Source organism: Scyliorhinus torazame, chromosome 3 (genome assembly GCF_047496885.1).
Source record: "Scyliorhinus torazame isolate Kashiwa2021f chromosome 3, sScyTor2.1, whole genome shotgun sequence".
Lineage (NCBI taxonomy): Eukaryota > Metazoa > Chordata > Chondrichthyes > Carcharhiniformes > Scyliorhinidae > Scyliorhinus > Scyliorhinus torazame.
Window position 1 is genome coordinate 332,145,313 of NC_092709.1, and position 16,016 is coordinate 332,161,328.

The 16,016-nt window shown below is 44.7% G+C and overlaps 1 protein-coding gene across 5 annotated transcripts in view; it reads left to right on the plus strand.

Moving 5' to 3' along the window:
- Positions 1 to 16,016, plus strand: part of slc4a11 (solute carrier family 4 member 11) — a 400,651-nt gene that overhangs the window by 251,726 nt on the left and 132,909 nt on the right. For all 5 annotated transcript variants that reach the window (XM_072497675.1, XM_072497673.1, XM_072497671.1 and 2 more), the window contains 2 exons: positions 5,311 to 5,434; positions 13,338 to 13,541. In XM_072497675.1, coding sequence (XP_072353776.1) covers positions 5,311 to 5,434; positions 13,338 to 13,541 — 328 coding nt within the window. The remainder of the gene's footprint in view (positions 1 to 5,310; positions 5,435 to 13,337; positions 13,542 to 16,016) is intronic.

Consider the following 16,016-nt stretch of genomic DNA (forward strand, 5'->3'; position numbering starts at 1 on the left):
TAAAGGGGCTTCAGGTGGCCTCTGTCAGGCGATGAATAGTGAGAGTTTTGTGCAAAGGCTGTTGGAAGGAAATAAATGTGTGTTTGTGAAAAAGGAACAGAACTTTAGACTCTTCATATCACAGCAACTAAAAGGTTTAACAATTGGTAGCAAAGGATGGTTGCTGTGTAAATGTGAAGGGTTGAAAGATACAACTTTTCCAGATCAAACCACGGAGTGAGTGAAAAAAGAAAAAAAAGGGATATATATCTGAAACGAGGATAAAGATGGCTGGATATGACTATCCTCCCTTATTTTCTGAAAGGGAATCGTACGAACAATGGAGAAGTGCAGTAGTTATGTGGACTAAGGTAACTGCTTTGGGAAAGAGAAAACAAGGTATGGCATTGGCTCTTTCTCTACCTTATGACAGTAAAATCCGAAACAAAGTGCTTTCTGAGCTGGAATTGGAAGAGTTAGACTCAGAAGAAGGTCTTTTATTATTATTATTACATTATATGGATAAGATTTATAAGAAAGATGACTTGTTAAGTGCGTATGAAGCATTGTCGGATTTTGATAAGTTCCGGAAAATGGAGGATATCACCATGGAAGACTATATAATAGAATTTGGCAGACTATATAAAAGACTGCAGAAACACAACCTGGAATTTCCACAGTCTGTGTTGGCCTTTAAATTACTTGACTGTGCTAGAGTCAGCAACATGGATAGGCCCCTGGTTTTGACAGGAGTTCAGTTTACTGATGAGGATACCTTATTCGAACAGAAGACAAAAGCTTTACAAAAGTTTCTGGGGAAACATTTGATTCCGATGGCTCTGATGACCCAAATAGGTCAGTCTACAATAAGGCAGAATATGGAAGATACACTACTAACAGGATGGCGAAATCATATGGCTACGAACAGGGCTCAAGACTATAGAAGGAGACCGGGACAATGAAATTATGAAGACAGAAACCCAGTTAGAACCTACAATAGGAAGATGAGCCCCAGAAATGCACGGGGCATGATAAATCGATGTTTTCGATGTGACTCTCAATACCATTATGCTTTCAACTGTCCAACTCGTTATGATAGAGTGTTTGAAGCGACACATGACACGGAAGAGTCAGAAGAGGAAAAAGACAGTGACCAGAAAGAAGGCATTGTCCTATTGACAAGCAGTTTTACGCCATTAATGAGGGTGTTGGTTGCAGAATCCTTCAACTGTGCTGTATTGGACAGTGGCTGCGCATCTACTGTGTGTGGAATTGACTGGTTAAAATGTTACCTGGACTCTCTGAATGCTGAAAATCGTAACAAGGTTAAGGAATTTGAAAGTTCCACAAGTTTCAGGTTTGGGGATGATAATACTCTGAAGTCGCTGAAAAGAGTGGTGATCCCTTGCAATATTGCCGGAGTGAATCATTTCATTAGCATGGATGTTGTATTAAGTGAGATACCTTTGCTTCTGAGCAGACCGTCGATGAAGAAAGCACACATGAAACTGGATATGAAACAGGATAAGGCAACAGTTTTTGGAAAGACGATGGACTTACAATTTACACAAGTCGGGACACGATTGTATTCCATTACTGACAAATAATATTTCAAGTAGAGTGGTTAAGGATGTGTTAATGGCAGCTGAAAATGGGACTTTAGCTGATAAAAAGCTTGTGGTATTAAAACTGCATAGACAATTTGCACATCCATCTCCTCGGAGGCTGAAAAGTTTATTAAAGGATGCAGGGGTAAGGGCTGATGACTACACTAAACTGATAGAACAGGTTAGTGACCGCTGTGAAGTTTGTAGGAAGTAAAGAAGGACACCAGCACGACTGATAGTAACCCTACCTTTGGCAAGGGATTTTAACGACATTGTGGCCATGGACCTTAAGATCTGGGATAAAGCAAATAATATATTTATTTTGCATTTGTAGATTTAGCAACCAGATTTAGTCAATCAACGATTGTACGAAGTAAAGAAAAGAGATTAATTCTGGGTCAAATCATGGAAAAATGGATAGGGACAGGAATGGGTCCACCGGCAAAATTCCTTGCGGACAATGGGGGAGAATTTGCTAATGATGAGTTTAGGGATATGTGTGAAAACATGAATATCAGAGTTATGAATACGGCTGCAGAAAGCCCATTTAGTAATGGTGCCTGTGAAAGAAATCATGCTGTCATCGACGACATGCTTCGGAAAATTTTGGCAGATCGACCAATTTGCAGGCTAAATTCAGCTTTAGCATGGGCAGTACATGCAAAGAATTCAAAATTCCGTCTATTTTGGATGACCAGCCTCCAGCTTGGGAGGGGACTACAATTAGCTCTGGTTTTGCTGAACATTTAAATGCATTCCATCGCAGTAGAAAAGCTTTTCTGGAGCAGAAGTCTCTGAAAGAATTCACAGAGTTTTAAGACATAACGTACGGCCATCAGATGCCGTTTTACAGCAAGGAGGCATGGTATACTATAAGAGAGACAATTCTAATGAATGGAAAGGCCCAGGGAAGATCATAAGCATAGATGGCAAAAGAATTATTTTGCAACATGGTAATCAAACTGTTAGGGTACATTCATCAAGCATAATGGGTACAGATTACGAATTATCAAACTTAGACAGAGCAGACAGACATGACGAGGAACCAGAGTCATCTGGTACGCATGTGGTACAGAACTATGAGGACCAATTAACTGATTATAGACAGGGTTTCTGTGGAGGAACACAACACTTCTGATGAATTAGAACAGGCCATTTTTCCGAAAGGGCAACTGCCAAAAGTTGGTACAAAAGTGACATACTTGCCTGAAGGGTCTAGTCAATGGAAGGATGCAACTGTTATTAGTAGAGCAGGGAAGGCCACGGGAAAATATAAACATTGGTTGAATGTACAGCATTCAGGGGAAGGAATCAAGACAATGGATTGGGAAAACAAAGTTCAAAAATGGAGGGCACAGAAACGCAGTGCCAGTTCAGATAGTACATCGGATAGTGAACAGGTCCGCAGGAAAAGGTCGAGAACTATTGAAAGGACATCCCACAGTAGAAGGGAAAGATCAAGCAGTCGCAGTACAGAACGAGATACCAGGCGGGAGAGGGGACGTAGTTTGTCAAGATCTCGGAACATGAGTAAGACTACGAATACTAATAGGAATAGAAGCCCACATGCACGTGAGATTTTGGTGGCTTCAAATAAATTAGATGAAAAAGTTATCAAAGAAGCTAAACAGCAAGAATTGCACAGTTGGAGTGAATTTGGGGTATACGCGGAAGTACTGGATAGGGGACAAAGAGCTCTATCCCACAGATGGATTTGCACGGAAAAGGTTCTTCCGGATGGAACTTATAAGGCAAAGGCCAGGCTTGTGGCAAGGGGATTTGAAGAAAACTTAGAAGATCAGGATTTAAGGGTAGATTCACCTACAGCAGGAAAGGTTATTTTAAAGGTCTTCTTGGCTCTATTAGCCACAAAGGCATGGGAATGCAAATCTATAGATATAAAAGCTGCCTTTTTGCAGGGGCACCAGCTCCAGAGATACATTTTTCTCCGTCCTCCTAAAGAAGCAGCTAACACAGAAGGGGTACTCTGGAAGTTGAACAAATGTGTATATGGATTAAATGATGCATCTAGAGTCTGGTATTTTTCGGTAAGGTCAGTTTTGTTAAAGTTAGGCTGTTGCCAGTTGAAAGCAGTTCCTGCAATGGTTTACTGGCACTATAAAGGAAATCTTTCTGGCATTTTTATGATGCATGTCGATGATTTTTTTGTGGGGTGGGACTAGTGATTTTGAAGCTATTGTAATCTCTGGTTTGAGGAAAGAATTCAGGTTTGGAAGTCAGGCTTTCGATGCATTTAAATATATGGGACTGGAACTTGGACAGACTAAGTTAGGGGCAACTTTACGTCAGCAATCTTATTTGGAAAGCATCAGCCCAATAGCAATTAGTCGTGGCCGAGTTTCACAAAAAGACGCAATGGTTTCAAAGATAGAAAAAGAGCAACTGCGAAGTTTAATTGGGCAACTGAACTGGTTAGGTAGACAGACTAGACCGGTCGTGAGTTTTGATGTCTTTAGAGTTGAGTACAAAAATGAATGATCCCAAAGTGGAAGACATAATAAGAGCAAATAAAGTGTTGGCCAAACTAAAAATGCAGGAGTGTGTTTTGAAGTTCCCAGTTTTAGGTGACCTCAGGCACTTGAAACTCATAGTTTATAGTGATGCATTCTACGCACATTTATGTGATGGGGTTTCAAGCGCAGGAGGTTTTATAATTTTCCTTTTGGGGAACAATGGTAAATGTTGCCCGCTTGTGTGGGAAACAAAGAAAATAAGGAGAGTGGTAAAAAGCACTTTGGCTGCTGAGACGTTAAGCCTTGTAGAGGCGGTGGATATGGCCTTTTATATAAGTATGATATTGACAGAAATTTTGGGATTAGGGGATTTGGGTAATATACCTATTGACTGTCACATTGACAATAAATCCCTCTGGGGAAAATGTGCACTCCACAAAAAGTGTCAATGAAAAGAGGTTACGGATAGACATCGCAAGTTTGAAGCAGATGTTGGACAGAGGGGAAATAACAAAAATTAAATGGGTCGACAGGAGCCATCAAGTGTCCGACTGTTTTACAAAAAGAGGGGCGAGTTCACTTTTGGATATTGTTAATGAAGGGCGCTTGTTTCTGTGACTTTTTTTTCTTTCTCGTCCAAACAGAAAAAAAGGGGGAATCATGTGTGTTTTTGAGTTTCTTGAAATTTAGTTTTCACCTAATTTTTTTTTTCTCCAAGGAAGGGGAGACTGTTAAGTAATGGGTTAAGAGACATTGCAATTAGTTGTCTCATTTATGTTAAGTATCCATTAATTGACACTGATATGTAAAGGGCCTCTGTCAGGTGATGTATAGTGAGAGTTTTGTGCAAATGCTGTTGGAATGAAATAAATGTGTGTTTGTGAAAAAGGAACAGAACTTTAGACTCTTCATATCACAGCAACTAAAACGTCAAACAGCTGTCTGTGCGGAGTCTGCACATCCTCCCCGTGTGTGCGTGGGCTTCCTCTGGGTGCCCCGGTTTCCTTCCACAGTCCAAAGATGTGCGGGTTAGGTGGATTGGCCATGCTAAATTGCCCTTAGTGTCCAAAAACGTTGGGGGTTACTGGGTTGCAGGGATAGGGTAGATACGTGGGCTTAAGTAGGGAGCTCTTTGTAAGGGCCAGTGCAGACTCGATGGGCCGAATAGCCTCCTTCTGCACTGTAAATTCTATGATTCTATATTACTTTCCTACAATTCTTGCACTGTTTACCTCCCTTCTCTCTCACAGGTGCACTGTAGCAACGCTCCAGAAGCGACATGTATGCATATGCCGATTGGGAAGGCCTCAGAACTGGGGAGAGAATTGCTGTGAGGTGCGATACATTATACTAATCCTGGTGCCGCCAAAAATGGTAATTTTAAATATTCTACTTTTTGGATGCGCTTTGACGTGTAATGGTAGAGATTGAGAATGGGAATATCACAGAGGATAGAATTGTTTTGCCTGTACTTGATTGTATAAACTCCACGCAACAGCTTTACCTAATCTGGACACACGGGTTCAGTGGGGTACTGGGGGAAATGTTGAGGGTTTTCAACGTCCTTCAAAACTCCCTCCATCTCGTTTCATGGACATGGCCCCTCTCGCCTCTGACACTTGGCATGCCACCCTGGCACTCAGGCACCCTTGCACTGCCACCCAGGCATCCAGGCAGTGCTTCTGACAGCTTGGCAGTGCCACCTGGGCATCTCAGCAGTACCAGGGTGGCAGTGCCAAGGTGCCAGCTGGGAAGTGACAACATGCCCACATTCCAGGGGGAGTGCCAGGGTGCCACCCTGCACTTGCCTGACCATCCAGGGTCTCCAGTGACTCGGGATTCCATCCGGGTGCCTTTCCGCCTGGTCCACGTTTGTGTGGACCAGCACTGATCGGCGCCTGGTCTCAGCCTCCGTGGGGAGGACGAAGAATCAAGGGAGGCCGGTGGATCCTGGGCAGGTAGGTTGTAAGGAGGTTTACGACCTCCTTTTGTGAGCGTCATTAGGTCTCGCCCATTCGGGGCAGAGTTCCAACTCCGACCTCTCGCGAGGCGCGGAGCCTGACGGGAGGCTCACGAAAGGACTCTCCTGGCATTTCCCGGCCACGTTGTGCTCTCGCTTGAGATCAACGCACAGAATTTTACAGCACAGAAAGGGGACCTTTGATACATCGTGTCTGTATTCTTATGTGGTAGACCATTGCGTGCTCTCAGCCTCGTGCTCTGCATCTCCACACCCTTTTTGAAGGTCTAGGCCTATCACTACCCATTGTTGGCAAAGATGCATTCATCGTTTTTTACAGCTGCTAATACCTCTCACCTTCTTGCCAGTAAAGGCCCCTTTTAATTCTTATACCCAAGCCACCGAGGTTTGTTGGAGAAGGTCACATGGCACCCTGCATTCCTCCATTTTACCCTAAATTAATGACACAGTCCCAAAACCGTACCTTATAAAAATTCACACCAATAACAATCAAACATTATTGTTCAAAGAAGTGAAGGATGTTCCCCCGGTGTCCTGGTTAATAACCATTACTCTACAAATGCCAACTTAAAAAAAAATAAAACCCAGATTAGCTGATTGTTCCCCTCTTTTGCTGTTTGTGAGATAAACTAGCTTTGTACAAAATGGCTGCTGCGTTAGCCGTAACAGTTGCTGCACTTCAGATCGTAATTGGGAAACAGTAAGTTTTGGATAAATAAAGACTTGCAATATATGATCTCAGGACGTCCCAAATGTTTCACAGCCAATTAAATCTTGCTATTGTTGTAATGTTGGAAACAATGTAGCTAGTTTTTCCCTCCGTATGCCAACCTAAGAGACCAGTCGGGGCGTTGGCTTAATATTTCACCCAGGAGTCCGAGACTCTCAAGTTGCTAAATTTAAGTTTTTTTCCCCTTGCCAGGGGTTCTGGGCCCCGCACCAAGATGTTGGGATAAGCTCGAAGTTGATAATGATGAAGTGAGCTGTATGCAATCTCTGAAGACTCTGATTTGAGTACTAGCTGGAACTAGGTCTTGTGCTCAAGATTGCAACCTGGAATATGGCACTGGGCACATGCATCTCCACTGATCCTTGTTCTCTTAAACCATGTGGAAGTTGCGAGGGTACTCCTGGCGCCCATTGCGTGGGTCTCACACAGCTTCTGTCAGCATCAGAAACAATCCTGCGAAACTCACTTTAAGGCCCGACTTGGAAAGATCACTTTATTTCTTTCAATAAAGCGGAGCATTCCAGCAACTAGCCTCAGATTCTGGCTAAGCCTTATTCTTCTGGTGTTCCTTCTGGCTGGGAGAGATGTGAGCAAGATGGTGGCAGGACTGGCAATGAACTCGAGGATTGTAATGCTGTTGTAGCCAGTGGAAATAATTTCGAATTTCTTAACCCTCGATTTGCAGCCTTGCGTTGATAGTTGAAAAATGTCCAGTTTTTAAAATTAACCCTTCGCACCATTCTTTAAAAAAAAAAAGGACCATTTAAAATAGAGCATGCAAAAGAATCAACAACTGGAAACTGCATTAACTATAGAGAATAAAATTTGGCGAGGCAGAATCCTTTGAACAGAGTATCTATTCAAACGAAGCAATGACTGAGTGTTCCAGTGCAGATTGATGCTTCCTGTATTAAGTAGGATATATAGTACAGAAACAGTCATTGGGCCCAAGAGTTAAATTCCCCACAGGAGCCACCTCCATTTGCCCCTAGTTCGTCTTCTCCATTGTTATCCTCAATTGTTCGACACTCTTAGTACCATGTTATGTCCTATGTTGTGGCCGTAGGACAGATGCACGCAGAACTCTCGTTCTTTGACTGGTAAGATAGTTTTATTAACAAGATGAACATGAACACGTGGAAAGATAACTGATGAACTATAATACAAATGGTAACTAATAATTGAATTCAGTGAATTCTCCTGGAGCTACTTCTAGTGCGACTGTCCTCTTGTACGACTTGCTACCAACTGTCGGATCTCTGGAGTCACATGGTGGATCTCTATCGCCACATGTTGATCGGAGGTCATATTGTTAACTATATACATTGCTATGCACAAGAATATCACCACACACCATCCCTGGCAGCATTCATGTGAATCTCTCCTGCACCTTCACTAATACCTTCACATTGTTTCTAAAGTGTGGCAGCCAGAGCTAGATACAATAGGCCAGCTGAGGCTGAAGTTTAACATAACTTCCTTGTCCTTGTACTCGAGGCACGGTGGCACAGTGATTAGCACTACTGCATCACAGCCCCAGGGACCCGGGTTCGATTCTGGCTGCAGGTGACTGCATGTGTGGAGTTCCTCCCAGTGTCTGCGTGGGTTTCCTCCAGGTTCTCTGGTTTCCTCCCACAGTCCAAAGATGTGCAAGTTAGGTGGATTGACCATGCAGTGCAGACTCGATGGGCCAAATGGCCTCCTTCTGCACTGTAGGGATTCTATGATTCTATTCTCATGTTAATAAAGCCCCCAGTGTACTATAAGTTTTATTAACTGCTCTCTCATTTGTCCTGCCTCCCTCAATTATCTAAGTACGAACACACCCAGGTACCCCTGATTCGGCATCCATTATTTCATACTGTGTAATCCACGCCGGCAGGACTGGGCAAAAACTGTCGGCCACTTGGCCAATCGGGGCCCGGAGAAACGCTGGAGGGGGGGGCGCGGCCCTGTCAACGGCCCCTGACCGGCGTGGCGGGAATCCCGTCGGCGCCCGGAAAACAGCGCCCGAGAATAGGGAAGCCGGCGGCAGGGCGGGATTCGTGCCTTCCCCCGTGGATTCTCGGACCCGGCGCAGGATCGGAGAATCCCGGCCCATTTATCCCACATCAACCGCGTTACCCTTATCAGCACTCTACGTTACCTCATCAAAAAACTCAAGCAAGCTAGTTCAAAATGATTTGCAAGTCCCTGCTGGCTTGCCTTAATTAACCTGCAACTTCCCAAAGGGCTATTCATTATTTTTTTTAATTCATTTACGGGATGTGGACATTGCTGGTTAGGCCAGCATTTATTGCCTGTGCCTAGTTGCCCTTCAAAAGGTGGTGGTGCAGTCATTGAGGTGTAGGTACACCCACAGTGCTGTTAGGGGAGGAGTTCCAGGATTTTGCCTCAGTGAGAGTGAAGGAACGGCAATATATTTCCAAGTCATGGTGGGAGTGACTTGGACGGGAACCTCCAGGTGGTGGGGTTCCCAGTTATCCGCTGCACTTGTCATTCTAGATGGTAGTGGTAGTGGGTTTGGAAGGTGCTGTCTAAGGAACCTTGGGTGCGTTACTGCAGTGCATCTTGTAGATGGTGCATATGGCTGCCATTGTTCATCGGTGGTGGAAGATATGAATGTTTGTGGAAGGAGGAGCAATGAAGCTGCCTGCTTTGTCCTGGATGGTGTTGAGCTTCTTGAGTGTTGTTGGAGCTGCACTCATCCAGGCAAGTGAGGAGTATTCAATCACACTCCTGGACTTGTGCCTTGTAGATGGCCAACAGGCTTCTGGGGGGGTCAGGAGGTGAGTTATTCACCGTAGGATTCCTCGACTTTGACCTGCTCTGGTAGCCACAGAATTAATATGGCTAGCCCAGTTCAGTTTCTGATCCATGGTAACCCCCAGGATGTGGGGGATTCAGCGATGGTAATGCTATTGAATGTCAAGGGGCGATGGTTAGATCCTCTCTTGTAGGAGATGGTCATTGCCTGGCACTTGTGTGGAACCTTTGTCCGGCATTATTGTTTTTAGAAACCTCTTCACCACCAAGGTTAGAGTGACTGCCCTGTAGTTGCTGAGCTTATCAGTACACACTTTTTTGAACAAACGAGTATCATTTGCTCCCCTTCGACTGAAGATGAGCTGCAAGTTAACTGCTTACACGACTTGAGACTCGGCCCATTTGCTCTCCTTGGTGAAATCTAGCTGATGATGCCGAATTTGGTGCCTAATTTAAAAAAAAAATGCAATCCATTTACTTCAGCTGATCCTATCCCAGGTTGGAACATCCGGCCACTCATGCTCCTGTTTGCATTATGCACTGTGTATTTATACAAGGAGGGATATAGTTAGGAATCTCGGAATTGGGATGAACAAACTGAAAGCAAGATCCAAGGCGAATGATTATTCTGAAGTAGTTCTTACATTTCCTTTGCTTCAATCAGGGGAAATGTTACCTTGCACTATAGCTCATGAGCAGGAATAATGTGGCTCGCTAATATGTAGTTTGACTTGCCTGTACTTTCAAATTCTTGAGAAAATTCATCGCAAAGAGCATCTTGATGGGTTAATATTGCAATCTGCTGAAAATTGGCCAGAGGGTATGGAGCATTTGAACTGTTTGCAGGTCAGAAAGTCAACCAACCTTTCTTTTTATGACCAGTTAATGCTGCTCATTTCTTGCAAGTATATCTTTCCTCTACCAAGTGGGCTAATTCTGAGTTGGGAGACTGAAAGTAATGTCTCTGAATGGGGGCCGTGCTCATTGGGTTAATCCCTTGTTCTCCATAGTTTGCGAAGACCAGAATCTTCGACTCCATTAAAGCTTTGGCGAGGTCTCCAACTTATTTCATACTTAGCATCAGAAGCGTGACCAATTGGGCGGCACGGTAGCACAGTGGTTAGCACTGTTGCTTCACAGCACCAGGGTCCCAAGTTCGATTCCTGGCTGGGTCAGTGTCTGTGCGGAGTCTGTCCGTTCTCAATAGTGTCTGCGTGAGTTTCCTCCGGGTGCTCTGGTTTCCTCCCACAAGTCCCGAAAGACATGCAGGTTAGGTGAATGGGACATTCTGAATTCTCCCTCTGTGTACCCGAACAGGCGCCGCCGGAGTGTGGCAACGAGGGGATTTTTACAGTAACTTCGTTGCAGTGTTAATGTAAGCCTACTTGTGACAATAATAAAGATAATTATTATGTACGAGGCTTCTGAATAACTCTCTCCACTGATTACAAAGGAACCTATGCGAATTTAAATAATAATAATAAACTTTATTGACGCAAGTAGGCTTACATTAATACTGCAATGAAGTTACTGTGAAAAGCTTCTAGTCGCCACGCTCCAGTCCTGTTCAGGTACACTGAGGGAGAATTCAGAATGTCCAAATTACCGAATAGCACGTGTTTTGGGACTTGTGGGAGGAAACCGGAGCACCCGGCGGAAACCCACGCAGACACAGGGAGAACGTGCAGACTCCGCACAGACAGTGACCCAAGCCGGGAATCGAACCTGGGACCCTGGCGTTGTGAAGCAACAGTGCTAACCACTGTGCTACTGCAAATGTTTGCACGTTGGTTGACTTTGGGTTGATTTTTGCATATGCCTGTGATTTTAATGTTGATCGTGTCTCACAGCTGTAATGATGCAATGCTCTTTCATGTTTGGTCGCACACCAGAAAACATTTAAATGTTAACATTTGGTTTCCGGTGGGGGTGGGAAACAAAGTACCCTCCAACTACTGACTCTATTTGTTCATGAGATACGAGCATTGCTTGCAAGGCCTGCCAGTGTTGCCTATCCCTAATTACCCTTTAGAAGGTGCACTGCAGTGGCTCAAGACATTAGCTCACCTTCATCCAGTGTAGCTAGGCCTGTGGCGGTATTAACAAGGATATTCCAGGATTTCAGCCCGGTGACAGTGACAGAATGGTGACAGAGTTCAAAGTCAAGGGGTCCTCCGTGGAAGTCCGGATAAACAGAACATAAGAGTTGACAACAGTGGCATTTTTTGAGATGTGTTTTTAATGACCAGATGTTTTGAGATCATTTTGGGACATTTTTAGAAAACTCTAAACAAAAGAAGTAAGGAAGTACATGCTAGGACTATAGGGAGAAGGTGGGAGTGAATTGCCAAGTGAAGGCACAAAGGAAATGCTCATACAGAGAGCTGGTGCAGGAACGATGGGCTGACTGGCTCCTTCTGCACTCTAACAATTTTGTAATTGTGTTCATATGGCCACTGGACAAGAGGTAAAAATGACTCCCCTATTATACCTCTGCAATTCTGACTGCCACAGTTTTTAAAAAATGTGGTTGTATTATTGTTGATGAGGGCGCCAGAACTAAGGCAGACCATGTGGAATTCATACAAAGAGCTGCTTGGGCCACAGTTGGGAGCATTTCTTGCAGTTCCTGGCACTCTGAATATCACGGGCGTGAAAAAAAAAGGGGTTGGGGACGTTTTGCCAGAATATTGTCGAATGTGAGACGATAATTGCGGAACAGAGAAGGTTAGGAGCAGGCATAATACGAGGTTTTTGAAATGAAAGGTTGGACGGTACTAGATTGTTTCCACTGGTTAAATCTGCAACAAGAGAACACAGACGGAGGATTATCATTAGGGGAAAAGAGGGAGTGGGGGTCACGGGGGAGGGGGGGGGGGGGAAAGGGTGGCGCTGGCACATGGCAATTCTTTGTCAAAATGACTATTGAAGCAGGCAAAGAGGACTGAATGGATTTTAGAAAGGATTGGGCGAATTGCTGGACCTAATGATTCTCTTGGCTTTCCACCCCTTGGTTTGCTGAACATGCGTCTGGTCCTGTTCCAGCCTAATTGATCAGTTAGTCAGCAACTCCATAACCATGTTCTCTTGTGACAATCAGACTGGTAGAAGGCGAACTGGGCCACCTTTCATTCAGCAATTTCTTTAAAAGACTCCAGGGAAATGAGATTTAAGTAGATGTCTTTAGTCAAACACAAAGACGCAATGGGTCAAGCGGTGACCTATGGCGTACTTTCCATCTGTCGGAATTGAGTTTGAGCCTGTTTGATGTGATTCTCTGGATCTCTAGCACAGTGCTGCCCCCTACTGGACTTTGATCTTCAGTAACTTCTGTGGTCGAAGTTCAGAACTCTCTTCTGCAAATAACAATTGACGCTAGATCAATTATATATTTGAAACCTGAGGTAGAGTTTTGTTATTAATAGAAATCTAAGGGGTATGAAGCAAAGGGTAGGGGCTGGTTTAGCACAGGGCTAAATCGCTGGCTTTGAAAGCAGACCAAGGCAGGCCAGCAGCACGGTTCAATTCCTGTAACAGCCTCCCCGAACAGGCGCCGGAATGTGGCGACTAGGGGCTTTTCACAGTAACTTCATTTGAAGCCTACTTGTGACAATAAGCGATTTTCATTTCATTTCATCCAGAATTAGGTCACAGATCAGCCATGATCAGATTGAATGGTGGAATGGGCTTGATGGAGGTGAATGATCGGCATCTGTTCCTGTGTGAGGAAGTTAATGTTTTTCAGCTGTTACTGCTCCAGGTTTTATTCTTTTTGCGCTTTTGTTCCTCCCACGTTGCAGAAAAGTACAAAAACGGCCAGCGAAATCGGGAGAACCTTCGCCACAATGTTTGCCGACATGAACTTCCGACAGAAACTCTTGGAAGCCAAAACGATGGAGGAGTTCAAGGAGATCCTGGTTCTTCAGGGGCACCTGCTGACTGTGATCCACCGGGAACCTGCCAGCAAAGACCATTCCAAGGCACAGGAAGTTAAACACCCACAGGTACCCAAACCTTTCTTGTTCTCTCAACTAGCTGTGTTTTTAATCTCTCTCTCCAGGAATAAAGGTTTGGACACCACTATGAGCAACTTGGGAACAGCACGTTGCCCACAGTGGTCAGCACTGCTGCCTCACAGCACCAGGGACCCTGGTTCAATTCTGGCTTGGGTGACTATCCGTGTGGAGTTTACACATTCTCCCTGTGTCTGCGTGGGTTTCCTCCAGGTTCTCCAGTTTCCTCCCACAGTCCAAAGAAGTGCAGTTAGGTGGATTGGCCATGGGTCGTGATGGTTAGGTGGAGTTATGGGTTTAGGACTGGGGGAGTGGGCCCAGGTAGGATGCTCTTTAAGAAGGTCAGTGCAGACTCGATGGGCTGAATGGCCTCCTTCTCCACTGTAGGGATTAGAACATAGAACATAGATCATAGAACTATACAGCACAGTACAGGCCCTTCAGCCCATGATGTTGTGCCGATCTGAATGTAAGATCAGATCAACCTCTACCCAATCATTCTAGTGCACTCCATGTCCCTATCCAATAACCGCTTGAAATAAAGTGTCCGACTCCACTACCATAACTGGGAGTGCGTTCCACGCCCCAACCACTCTCTCAGTAAAGAACCTACCTCTGACATCCCTCCTATATCTTCCACCGTGAACTTTATAGTTATGCCCCCTTGTAACAGCTACGTCCACCCGAGGAATAAAATCGCTGAACGTCCACTCTGTCTATCCCTCTCATCATCTTATACACCTCAATTAAGTCACTTCTCATCCTCCTTCGCTCCAATGAAAAAAGCCCTAGCTCCCTCAACCTTTCCACATAAGACCCACCCACCAATCCAGGCAGCATCCTGGTAAATCTCCTTTGCACCCTTTCCAATGCTTCCACATCCTTCCTATAATGAGGTGACCAGAACTGCACACAATACTACAAATGCGGTCTAACCAAGGTCCTGTACAGTTGCAGCATAACCTCATGGCTCTTAAACTCAACCCCCCTGTTAATAAACGCTAACACACTATAGGCTTTCTTCACGGCTCTATCCACTTGGGTGGCTACTTTCAGAGATCTATGGCCATGATCTCTGAGATCTCTCTGCTTCTCCACATTTTTCAGAACCCTGCCATTAACCCTGTATTCCGCATTCAAATTTGTCCTACCAAAATGAATCACCTCACACTTATCAGGGTTAAACTCCATCTGCCACGTTTCAGTCCAGCTCTGCATCCTATCAATGTCTCTTTGCAGCCTACAACAGCTTTCCACCTCATCCACGACTCCACCAATCTTGGTGTCATCAGCAAATTTACTGACCCAACCTTCAACTCCATCATCCAAGTCATTGATAAAAATCACAAATAGCAGAGGACCCAGCACTGATCCCTGTGGTACACCGCTGGTGACTGGGCTCCAGGATGAAAATTTACCATCTACCACCATCCTCTGTCTTCTATGTGATAGCCAGTTACTGATCCAATCGGCCAAGTTTCCCTCTATGCCATGCCTCCTTACTTTCTACATGAGCCGACCATGGGGCACCTTATCAAACACCTTACTAAAATCCATCAACTGCTCTACCTTCATCTATGTACTTAGTTACCTCCTCAAAGAATACAATCAAACTTGTGAGGCAAGACTTAACCCTCACAAATCCGTGCTGACGATCTGGATTAAGCTGTATCTTTCCAAATGATCATAAATCCTATCCCTCAGACCCTTTCCAATAATTTACCGATGACCGAAGTGAGACTAATCGGCCTATAATTCCCAGGGTTATGCCTATTCCCTTTCTTGAACAAGGGGACAACATTCGCCTCTCTCCAGTCTTCTGGCACTATTCCTGTAGACAGTGAGGACATAAAGATCAAAGCCAAAGGCTCTGCAATCTCATCCCTCGCCTCCCAAAGAATCCTAGGATATATCCCATCAGGCCCAGGGGACCTATCTATCCTCAGGCTTCTCAAAATTTCTAACACATCTTCCTTCTGAATATCTACCTCCTCCAGCCAACCAGCCTGTATCACACTATCCTCCTCAACAACATGGCCCCGCTCCTTTGTGAACACTGAAGAAAAGTATTCATTTAGGGCCTCTCCTATATCTTCAGACTCCATGCACACGTTCCCACTACTGTCCTTGACCGGCCCTAACTTCACCTTGGTCATTCTTTTATTCCTCACATAAGTGTAAAAAGCCTTGGGGTTTTCCTTGATCCTACCCGCCAAGGACTTCTCATGCCCCATTCTAGCTCTCCTAAGCCCTTTTGTGAGCTCCTTCCTAGCTATCTTGTATCCCTCAAGTGCCCTAACTGAACCTTGTTTTCTCATCCTTACATAAGCCCCCTTCTTCCTCTTCACAAGACATTCAACCTCTTTTGTAAACCATGGTTCCCTCACTCGACCATTTCCTCCCTGCCTGACAGGGACATGCATATCAAGGACACGCAGAAATTGCTCCTTGAACAAGCTCCACATC